The sequence below is a fragment of the Euprymna scolopes genome, chromosome 1, assembly GCF_053919585.1.
Source record: "Euprymna scolopes isolate OS-2025 chromosome 1, ASM5391958v1, whole genome shotgun sequence".
Taxonomy (NCBI): domain Eukaryota; kingdom Metazoa; phylum Mollusca; class Cephalopoda; order Sepiida; family Sepiolidae; genus Euprymna; species Euprymna scolopes.
The window spans coordinates 92348794-92361645 of NC_136482.1; the positions used below are offsets into that span (position 1 = coordinate 92348794).

Sequence of the window (12852 nt, forward strand, 5' to 3'; positions counted from 1 at the left end):
TTTCATGTTTTTGCGTGATGGTATTAAGTTCTGTTCAGTTCAGGAGTGAATTTGGTGATGAAGTTTTTTTCTTGTGTAAGTAAATAAAAATAATTGTCTGTTTGGAAGATTGGCATTATTTTGAAGCTGTTTCCGCTGCATGTGTGTACGTGTTTTGAAACATAGAGGTGTCTGTTATCTGCAATTTTGATGTTGCTCTTATGTAAGGCTACTCTATTGCTGAAATTTTTGGTGGCGCCTATGTAGGATTTATTGCATGTTGTGCATCTTAGTGCATATACTACATTTCTGGAGGTGCAATTTAGATCCTTTTTTTATTTTGAATGTTTGTGCTGGGTTTTTGAATGTGTATGTGTTACCTTCTATTATTATGTCACATACTCCACATCGCGGTTTGTTGCATTTTGTAACTCCTTTTGTAGTATGTGGGGCGAGTTTTGAGGAAGTTAGGATGTGTTTTAAGTTTTTGGGTTGGCGTTTGCTTTTTATTATTTTTGTTGTTTTAAGTATGTTGTTTAGTTTGTCATTCTGATTGAGGAGGATAAGGTTTTTTGTTATCTGTGTGAATAGTTCTGGGTTGTTTTTGTTGTGTGTAGAGACGTATGCTAGAATTTGTTCTTTGTTGTGTTCTTTTGGGGTTCTTAGTTGGTCTATTGGAATTTTTTCAGCCAATTCAATACCTTTCTGTATTAGTGGTAGTGGGTATCCTCTTTTCTGCAGTGTTATTTGTAGTTCGTTCAGTCTAGTTGAACGGAGGTGTCTGTCTGTTACTATGGTGCAGACTCTACGTGCTAGGGAGTAGGGTATTGATTTTAGACAGTTTTTAGGATGGTGGCTTTTGAAGTGGAGATATTGCTGAGTGTCTGTGGGTTTGTGGTAGATGTCTGTGATTATGTTGTTGTTTTTTATTGTTACTAGGATGTCTAGGAAAAGTAGTTCTGTGGGGCTTTGTTCTATTGTGAAGTTTATTTTTGGGTGTAGATTTTGTAGTAAAGTGTGGAGTTCTTTGATATCCCCCCCATGAGGTTCTCCACAGGATAAAGCAGGGTGGCATATGTCGGTGCCATTTTGGTACCCATCGCTGTGCCTAGTATTTGGATGTAGTTGTCTTTATTGAATTGGAAGGAGTTGTTATTGAGGATTATGTCGATGCTATCAATCACGAATTGTTTATTGAATCTGGGGTGTAAAGTCTGTGTATGTTTGTCAATCCAATATGCGATAGCTTCTTTTCCTAGATTGTGTGGGATATTGCTATATAGGCTGCTAACGTCGAATGTGGTTAGTATAGTCCCATCGTCTACTGTTTGTGGTAGGGAGCTAAGGAAGTGTGTGTTATCTCTTACAAAACTTCTGACTAGATTGGTGAAGGGCTGTAATAGTATATCTATTAGGTTGCTAAGTCTGCACAGTATATCTATTAGGTTGCTAACTCTGCACAACATACAATAGTACATTAACTAAAAAAGAAAAAGACTTCCTTACAAACTTCACAACAAAAACAAACATCTTCTATGGGCTACCCAAAATACACAAATCTAACCAAGTAAGACATGCCATCAACATACAAAAGTCAGAATACATAAGCACCCCAAACCCCAACGACCTCACATTCAGACCTATAGTAGCAGGACCATCATGCCCAACAAGCAGACTTAGCAACCTAATATATATATATATATATATATATATATATATATATATATATATATATATATATATATATATATATATATATATATATATCATGTGCATATATGAAAAATTAAAAGCATATTACTTACACTTGAAAAGCAAGATATTACATCAACGGATGAATTGGAAAACTTCAAAAGAGAGGTAACCAAAACTATCTGAAATAAAATATTGAAAAATCATTGGAAATAAATAAATTGTTGAATCGTTCATCTCAATTCTTTAATGAGTCATTTTTTTTTTATTTCTCTCTGTCATTATGCGTTCTCATTAATTTAATACTTGTAGGATTTTGAATGCTTTGAGGTATTTTTCGTCAGCACTTATTACTGTGGCTAAGTGGTAAACGACACGGACTGAACACCTGGGTGTGCCAAGATTGAACCTAGTTCGTTCCACATAAACAATTCCAGCAAACTGACACTTGATTTTGTGTAAGAGGAGGTAAATAACTATTTTTGTATATATTAAAGAGTACAGGGTATGACAGATTGTAATAACTTGTACATTTTAGTTGACCTATATTATTTTGCCCTATATATTTTTTCGCGCCTTTTAACATTTCCTGCCTGGGTCATTTTGACATTTGTTTTTCTATTTTATATTTAATTCTATCACCATTTAATTTTTCCCCCTTCTTCTTCCCTGATCTTTCTTGTTTATATTTATGTCTCGGCAGCAGTTTGAAAAGCATATCTTATTTTTCTTTTATTAATATTATTGAATTTTCCCCCTTTTTCCCCTTGTACACATTTTTGTGAATTATTCCATGGATTGCGGCCTTTAGATTATTTTGGACCATCTTCCAATTACTGGATTTTCTTGGATTTTACTTGTGCAAATGGAAATTCAATTAACTTTTTTGAAGTTATATTTTTGGATTTTACCGTCATTGGATTATTTACCTTTCACCAGACTATCCATTCACGTGTAATCACCTTTTTCTTCACCATATTCCCTCTGCTTCACTTTTTTGTTATCAAGTAAGATTTTTGACTTACTTGTTATTTCATCAAATACTTTTGTATGCAAAATCCGATCCCGCATTTTGCTAATTCCTACCCTCTGATGAGAAGGAAAGTATTTCTTCGAAACTCCGCGGATTAAGGACTATCCACTTATCAAGTGTTTCCTTTTCAGATTAAATATGTTTTTAACTCTTTTTCAAAGAGTTTTTTAACATGTTTTATTAACTGTTTGCTCGTATGTATATATATATATATATATATATATATATATATATATATATATATATGTACGTATGTATCTTTTTAATAGTATAATATATATACTTTTAATGTATGTATACAATAAAAAAAATTTTAATTGCCATATCTATTAAAGCTCAAAGAAAATAGATTGCTCTTTCAGAGCATGTATATATCGATTGTAAACGATTCAAACGCCACAACTATATCTATAGTGCATCCATATAATTTTATTTGATATATGGCAAGTTTTACAAGTGTTTCGTTGAATGGGATACTAAACAACTCATCAAAAACCCATATAAATCCATAAAAGATTTATATGGAAGTTTCTTATAATTTATTCCTTTAATTCAGTTGACTTATACAATTCTTGACAGTATCTGTTTCGTAGCGCAAAATCAATCACTTAATTATTATATCAATCAGTGAATCTATTATGCCTTAACTCATAATAGATTCGCTGATTGATATAATAATTAAGTGATTGATTTTGCGCTACAAAACAAATACTATCAAGAATTGTATAAGTCAACTGAATTAAAGGAATAAATAATAAGATGGTCAACATCATGAACTTTGCAATATAGTCTTTTGTCATTTATTCACTATATTGCTCTGTAATTACATTGAGCTTCTTAAATTAGGATTGGTATATATGATAAGGAAATATATTTTCACAAAGTGATACATGATATACCATGAGCGTATTAAGCGATGCTCTTTGTGTAAACAAATCGAACTTAGGTATTCGTACGATGTCAAAACTAACTACACAGCAGATGGCGTTTAGCGTAATGGTTCGAAGCCTTGACTGTCATACGGGCGGTCGGGTTTCGATCCTGGCTTGAGGTTATTGCCTGTCTAGCCGCACTGATGAGCTGTGATACAGCAAAACAGTACTGTATGTGGATGACTATATATATAACAAATAAATGACAAAAGTCTATATTCTAAATTTCATGACGCTTACAATCTTACAATTTATTCCTTTAATTTCATAATTCATTATATCAATCAATGAATCTATTTTGCCCTTTACTCATCAGAAGAAATAGCAACTATCAATCCACCAAAAGAAAAGAAAATGCATTTGGGCATAAATACAAAATCCGAAAATTGGAAGAGAAGAGTTAAGGGCAAAATAGATTTATTGATTGATGTAATATTTTTAAATAGCACAGAGTGTTTTTGCTTAATGAGTTTCTTTTTGTAATTTTTCAAATTTTCGATTTTTCGTTCTTATTTCTTGGTCGAATCTATGCAAGAAAGTTCCAGTTGCATAGTCGTCTTCGTTCATTTGTTTTTGTTTTCTGGTTGTTGTTTTTTTTCTGCCTGAAGACGACTGATGAAACTCAGTCGAAAGTACTTGCAAAGGAAAAAAAACAACTAAAAGAAAAAAAAACAAGTGGACGAAGACGATTATAGAACTCTCTTGCATAGATTCGACTGAGAAATAAGAAGGACAATTCGATAAATTGAAAAATTACAAAAAAAGCTCATTAAGCAAAAACACTCAGTGCTATTTAACAATACTTGTCTGATTGGTTGGTTGGTTGGTTGTGTTTGTTTTACGGCATATCAACCCTTTTCGGGTTATTTAATGCCGAATCCAAAGATTCGGAAGAAAAAATTTTTAATAGAATATAGTTGTTGTTTTTAAGTCGGTTTCTATTTAACCCATAGTTGGAACCCTAACAGGTACTACCACTCTGGGTCAGAGTGGACCTGGAAGCAATGGTAATTAAAGGGTGGCTCCACACTCCTCAAAGCCCGCAAGCTGGGGCCTCACCACTGGATATAGTTTAAGGTCATATCCAGGACCCCCATTGAGGTACTGTTACCCTCTGCAGGGGGGGGGGCAGTCGGTGTATTCTAATGCCCCACCGACAGGGCCGAATACTAGTCTGAATGAAAACATGCTGCCTAAATACACAATATATATATATATATATATATATATATACGGGCATTCTTCTTAAAATTTATCATTTCATAAACTGAGAAGCTATAGCAAACATCTATATGAGTACTTTAACCATAGTTCCTGATTTCAAAAGGCGAAAAATTAAAAGGTAAATATTTGTACCTATGTTTTTATGTATATATCTGTATATCAATGTATATGTATATATGTGTCTATTTTTCATATATATGCATGTATATATTTGTGTATGTATGTATAATATAGTACTTAAACCAAATTTATATTTTACTCTATTTATTTCTATCCATATTAATTTTCTAATCAAGTTTATATCCATACCTTTATTTTATTTTTTTCCAGATACATCTGCCTTACTTTTAATGCTAGGTTTACTTATGGTGTCTTTCACATTTAATAAAAACCCTTCACAATATTTGCTGACGAGGAAACCTTGTTTATTAAAAAACTATATGTAATAATTATTGTCCGTAACTTGATGTCTACCACAATAAAAACACTGTTTTCCGAAACGATCGTACAAATAATTGATTTGTTGTTGTTCCTTCTTATGAAACGGATTTTTAATTTAATTATAATTTGATTTTTAAATTATCAATCACATTACTAAATATTATATTAGCTCTAGGATATTTACCTATCGAGCTTATTATATATCTAAATTACAACGAGCACTTTTTCTTTCCCTGTATCTTAATTAAACTAGTAATTTCACTATTACATTAAAATACACTCTGCTCTTTAGACTATTGTTCTAATCTCCTTTAAATTATAATATATATCTATATATATATATATATATATAGTAATTTATAAAATATATATGGCGATTAAGCTACACTGAATATTCTGCGTTTCATCCAACTATAGGATTCGTCAGGCTTATGTGCATAAGCCTGACGAATCCTATAGTTGGATGAAACGCAGAATATTCAGTGTAGCTTAATCGCCATATATATTTTATAAATTACTAACTAGCTCTACCTACGTATTGAGCACTTTTGAAGTAAATACTTAAAGTTTACTCATAAATCTATACTTTCGTATATTAAATTTATGTGAATAAATGAATTAGTTATATATATATGATTATAAAACTCAAATGACCTTGTAATGGGTGTTGTAACCCAACATCCGGTTTACGACTTCAAGTTGTGCATGCATACATAAACAAATAATCAACGTGACAATAAAACGTATTCTTTTACTGTGTACGTTTTCAGCGTCCCAATTTTTATTTTCGCGTTTAAATTATCCAAATAAAAAATTTTTAATACTTTCTGCATTTTTTTTACATCGTTCATTTCCATATTACGTTTAAGTTATTTTAACGTAATTTTCTTGCAAATAAATCTATTTTGACCCGTTGACAACCATAAGAGCATTTTATAACGGCAATTTACCCACCGCCTTCATTTTTTAAATTTATTCTCCATTTTTTAATACACTTTTCTTAAAAAACAGTCATACATTTCCTTCTACACTACCAACATAAATAACTCCGAAAATGTTTTTTTAATTTGCGTTACAAATAAATAATCAACGCGCCAATAAAACATATTGTTTTACTGTGTACGTTTTCAACGCCCCAGTTGTTTTTGTTTTTTTGTGCGTTTAAATTAAAAGATATATAAAAATTTGAATTTAACTTTAAGTATTATGGTATCTGTTCAGTACACATTTACCTATAAGTATGGCAAACCACTTATAATTCAATAGCTGTAAGTTTTTTTTTTGTTTTTTTAAATAAACAACTATAAACAGAACGACTCATAAAAATCTATCTATATATATTTTTTTTTCATTTTAATATACTTTCATAGAAATGTTTGTTATGTCACAAAAAACTATTTTTTTGTGTCACAAGTGTCCGTTCATACATTATTTCCATACCTAATATAACATACTGACCCAACGGGTCACGGGTAGTCTAGTGTGTATATATATATATATATATATATATATATATATATATATATATATATATATATATATGTACAAAGAAAGAGAATGTGTTGACAAATGTATTGATAGCTTACATCTAAAATCTCACTGTGCTTCTTACAGAAGTATATTTGTACAGTTGTGTCTCTCTTTCTTGAACAAATTATTACAGTGGACGGGAAATTCCCTTTGTTGTGTTTCAACGTTATTTCTTTAAAACAAGAACTAAAAGAAGGACTAATTCACTTTGACTTGAACACGAATCAAAGTGTAAAACTTACTAATCATTACCGACCCTCTGATTTATCTCGGAGGTTCTTAACTCTTTTTTCGTCTGCTTTGACATCAAAACCTCCATTCTGTAAGGAGGAAGCGGGGTTGGGGTATATACACGCAATTTATCTCGTCTATAGAAGAAAAAAAATAAGAAAACTAAGATTGAAGAGGATTTAAAACATCAAATGAGAAATCAGTGAAACGATTCTGACCTGACTGTCAAAATGATTTTTTGGAAAAAAAAAAAGTGAAATGTTTGCAGAAAGGCGGAAAAAAGAGGTAAGATCATTATATATATATATATATATATATATATATATATATATATATATATGAGGGTCGTTCCACAGGTAATTTCTCCTATTTTTTCTTCAGTCCGAATGGATGAGAGGGAATTTCAAATTGCATTGTTATAATGACTGAGCTTATATATTCATATCTTTAAAGTTTCACCACTTTGTTGCAGATATTGACAATGTGAGACTTTAAGAAAGCAACATGTCATCGGCGTACGTCAGAAGCAGTGATATGTCATTAAATACATTAAGAATGATGGCGACTATGTAAAAAAATAAATTCTAGATCACAAAAGGTCGCTCGTTTAAAGTAAAGTTATGAGGTTTTACTTTTGGAACGACCCTCATATATATATATATATATATATATATATATATATATATATATATATATATATATATGGCCTAACGGTTAAGGCACCGGACTGTGGTAAACATGGTCTGAGGTTCAATCCCTAGAAACAGTTGAACTACGCTGATGAGAGGTAATGACCTCGAAACACGCGTGTACGTAGATTACTGTTTTAAAAATAATAAATAAAAATGTTATATACGTCCAAACAAATTAAAAGGGCGACTTTCTAAGTAAATAAATAAATGAGCTTCGAGGCGGAGCCAATATTAACCGTATGTATCGTTTGAAAAAACAACAATAACAATATATATATATATATATATACATATATATATATATATATATATATATATATATATATGGACAATGTTTAAACATTGTAATTTCGTATGCCCATCTCAGCAGCAGCCAAATAACATAATGACGAGAAGAACTGACTGTTGCCCAGGCGGTTGTGTTTCAATCCTGGCTTGAGTTAGTTGCTAGTCTAGCCTCACTAATGAACTGTGATACAGAGAAACAGTACTGTATACAGGCAGACTTTCGTTGTATCACAAATCGCAAATCATAGCAAATAGATGGAACTTGCTAATAACACCAAATAATTTGGAATGATTATCTAAGAAGGCAGAGAGTGCTGGAAATCTGTGGAAATTTGTTTGACTCGGACTCCAGGGAAAACCACTGCTTAATGTCAGTATGAAATTACTGATAATGAGTTGTATGAAAACTCCTAGCGAGTGAGTAATAACTGCTCAATCGAGAGGTTATGAAAAGCACTTGTTTAATGTGATAATTATAAATATCTTTTGCATTTGTTGATCAAATCAACAAATGTAAAAGATTATTAAAAGTGAATGAAGAAGAAAAAGAAGAAGAAAGAAAAAAGAAAGAAAGCTAATTGAAACTAAGTTATATAGTAGAAAACTAATGAAAGGAATAAATACGTGGGTAATGTCTTGAATAAGATACTCTGGACCCTTAATAACCTGGACAAAAAAGGACTCAGATACCTAGAACTTTTTTTTTACAAAGTCACCACTTATCAAGCCTTGGAGACAACTCGAGGATAAGGATTAATGAGTGCACAGAAGTCAATGGAACAATATCAGAGTAATCGTTAATATTAGAAATTTGGTAAATTGAATTACTTAAGGAGACGACTCATCAAGAACTTGTTTACATTGGACTTGAAGACGACCATATTGCAGTCAGCTGAAAAGCAGGAAAATGGAAAAGAGTTCCACAGGCATGCAGTTCTAAGAAAGAAGCTTTGTTCATGGAATCCGCGTTTAGGTTTAGGCACAGATTAAGAGTGGACGAAATTATTGATAGTGGTTTCAGCTAGACGTATGTTTTTTGTGAAAATTTGGCAAGTGGGAACCATAGATTGGATTACATTCAAGAACTTGCCATAAAAATAACGGTGGAGCAGAGACAGGCTTGCAACGTCTCCTCTGTGGGAAAGAGAAAAGGATATCCCTTACAAGGCTACAAAGTCTATTTTGAACTCTGTCAAGGTAGGATAGGATGCTTCGAACAGCTCCTGCCCAGATGTGGCAACTAGGAAACTCATGACCATATACCATGTGCTGCATGCAAATTACGATATTAACAGACTTTATGTAAAATATAAAGAAGGGACAAGAGGTCAGTGTTTAAGACCGTGTGAATGATACAATAAAAGGTATTAGAAAAAATACATCATGCCAAATACAGAGAGGCTGTTTACCAGTATCAAAATCAGTGCCAAATTGAACAATATGCAGAACAATGAAACAGAAAATAAAAAGATGAGAAAAGCAAAATAGGAAGGGAAGTAGTTAGATGAACAACATATAAGACTAACCTATAAAATAGTGTAACGAAGTAACGGTGTGGGGAGGTTGATGCCCCCCCCCATTAGGAAGAAAGACAAAACCACTTGGTGTCAAGTTGTTTATTTAAGATACACGAGAACTCTGTGTGTTAAAGGTTAAAAGAGAAACTGTATTTAGTAACTGTTTATTTGAGTTCGATCAGATCTTTGAAGCGAGCGATTGTTTTATTTTTAGAAATGATGATTCAGATTATGGACTGAGAGCGGAATTTCTAAACAAAGAGAAATAATATCCGCGTGATGTTCAGAGGGCGAAAATGAATGTTTATATATATATATATATATATATATATCAACAAGTTAGAGAGATACGGGGGAATACGCAGAAGACAGACTCTCAGATGGACAGATAGAGAGAACACAGAAAGTCAGAGCAGAGCGGGCTTTTGACTTAAAGCACATTTCTTCAGATACCCAGAGACCAACACTCCACAAGGTTACAAGCTGACGCCTTCGACCATATTCTCCGAATAATAACACATCGCTTCCTTCAGGACTCTGAAAGAATTATAAGCACTGTACTTTTTGTTTGAATATATATTTGTGTGCAGAATCGTTTTATCCTGTTTTCTTTTACTACACTAAAAATCCACGGCTCTCTTTCAACGACGTTCGTCGTTAAGAGGGTACGCAACGAATTGGTCCAGGATATATATCTAGACGATCAACCAATAATTCGGTCACTTCCCCATACCAGTAACTTTAGACGGCCAAGAATTATCACCGGCAGTGGAAGGGTTCGGAGGTCGACGATCGTCCTCAACCGACTGGTGAAGTAGTGGGGGGGGGGTGACATTTGGTAGCCGTTTACCAGGATTATCGAAATCAAGAAGGTGTGTTAGCTAACCAAAAAAAAAAAAAAAAAAAAAAAAAAAACAGGTTTACTGTTTATAACAGGTGGGACCTCCCAACAAGCGAGTCAACAAAAAGCAGCGCAGAACCAGGAATATCTCGGCTATCAGGTAGGAAAACCACTATTTTCGTTTTTTTCACTTACTTTTGCTTTGTCATTGTTCGTTTTTGGACTTCTTGTGGGCTTTTTCAAAGAGTGCTTAATTTTTTTTTAATATGGAATCTACTAGGGCTGCAGAGGAGTTGGGTCATGGGATTGAAGAGGGGGGTCGGCTAACCCCAAAACTTAATGTAACGGGATCCAGAATTCCACTGTTCACAGGTTTGGCTGTGGAGATGGGACCCTGGCTTAGAGTAATAGAAAAGAAAGGGCGCATCTATAACCTGCCGGGGGCCAATATGATCTTACTGGCATATGTCTATACCGAGGGCGTTGCTTCAGAATGGATTGGGGAGTATTTGGATAAGTACAGATCCCAAACCAACTGGGAGAGGTTTGAACATGACATCCAGCAGCACTTCGGCAGTCACTCGAGCCGAACAGAGGCAGCTCGAGCAATAGGGGTGAAGCAGAGGGATGGAGAATCCATTGCTCACCTAGAGAGACGCATGAGCGTTCTTGCTAAGGTAGCCTACCCGGATCAAGATCGGAGAAATGATCCGGCTACTCAGGCCCAGCTGGCAGAGTTCTTCACGGATGCTTTGAGTAATTCTCTGTTGCGTGAGGACATGGTAAGGGCAGAACCTAACACGTTGGAGGAGGCCTTTGCACAGGCTCGACGAGCTGAAGCTCTTCTCCAGAGATTAGGAAAATCAGAGGAGAACAAGACAGACTGGTTGAAGGTCTGCTACGGATGCGGTCGACGAGGTCACATCCGAGCAAAATGCCTTGAGCTGAGAGTTGGGAAGAAGAAGCCACGAATCCAGAACACCGGGACTTAAGGGTAGGGGGAAGATACATACCCTATCCTAACTTTAAGAGGGGTCTATTGTGCTTTGTTTGCCAGAAAGAAGGGCACAGGGCACATGAATGTAGGATTAAGGACAGAAACAATCCACCCAGAACCAAATTAAAACCCAGGAAGACCCCAACAAAGAAATCTTTAAACTAGTTAGGGTCACCCCAGTAGCGAAAGGGCGGGTGACCCCTAGGAGAGATAGAAATGTCCGGAAAAGCAGAGATGGGGCTTTAAAATTTAAATGCTACAATTGCGGAAAAGAGGGGAACTATAGCTATCAGTGCAGAGACGGGGTGCACTGTTTCAACTGTGGCCGCCCGGGACATTCAAAGAGGGCCTGCATGTTGAGACCTAAGTGTTTTAAGTGCGGCAGTGAAGAACACTTAATTCAGAGTTGCAAGGCAAAGGGGTTCGTATGGTGTGACGAGTATAAGGAAAGAGGGCACACCGCAACTAGCTGTCCACTTAGGAAGAAGGAGACGTGCCAGGGGTTCGGGAAGAGCGGCCATTTATGGGATAGTCGTAGAAAGAGGAAAAGAAAAGTTAAGAATCCTTTGAACAAGGATAGAGATGGGATTAAGTTATGTCAAATATGGTCCGAAGATGACGAACTCACCTGCAACATTGAGATAGAGGGCGAAACGTTCAAAGTGCTGATAGATACTGGATCGGAAGTTTCAGTCATTAGTTCTTTAGAGTTGCAAAGACTAAGACTCCCCATCGACCGATTTTTATATCGACTAAGGTGAACACGTTTCAAGCAGATGGGGGTAGATTCAGATTAGATTGGATGCTGGAAGTAAAGATAATGGAGGGGGAGACCAAGACATCCCACACACTGTATGTAGCGCCAAAAATGACCCACGACGTGATACTGGGAGGAGACTGGCTTAGACAGAGGAAAGCCGTATTAAAATTCGACCCTCCAAAGTTAGTCCTTGGGGAGGAAGAGATTATTTTAGGTAGCACGATGCTTACTCGAGTGGACTTTGTCTCGTGAAGATTTAAAGATTCCACCTAGAATAGCGGTGATGAGCTGAGGTGAGATAGAAGGGGCTGTAAGGGATAACGAAGCCGTTTATCAGGTGTTACCCCTTCCCCACATAGAAGAGGACGAGTATGTGACAGTGTTACTAGCATTAGTGCAGGAAGGTCAGGCGCAGAATTTTCCGGTAGTTGTAGCAAATACGAGTCTGAAGACGGTTAACATTAAATCAGGAACTAAGTTGGGCATTAAAAACTAGGGTGAGGTGCGACTAAATGCTTGTAGAGAGTGAAGCAATTAGTGACAAGGTGGAATTAGACTGTCCTGACCAATACCGAGAGAGATTAGGAAGACTATTTAAAGCTAATAAACGAGTGTTAGCTAAGTCAGATAAGGAATTAGGTAATACGCATACAGTAAAAATGTCGATTGACACAGGAGACCACCAACTAATAAAG

At 34.9% G+C, this 12852-nt stretch overlaps 1 protein-coding gene across 2 annotated transcripts in view; it reads right to left on the minus strand.

The window, feature by feature from the left end:
• Positions 1–12852, minus strand: part of LOC145245783 (protein unc-13 homolog D-like) — a 513002-nt gene that overhangs the window by 168184 nt on the left and 331966 nt on the right. For both annotated transcript variants that reach the window (XM_080107524.1, XM_080107446.1), the window contains exon 17: positions 1785–1853. In XM_080107524.1, coding sequence (XP_079963650.1) covers positions 1785–1853 — 69 coding nt within the window. The remainder of the gene's footprint in view (positions 1–1784; positions 1854–12852) is intronic.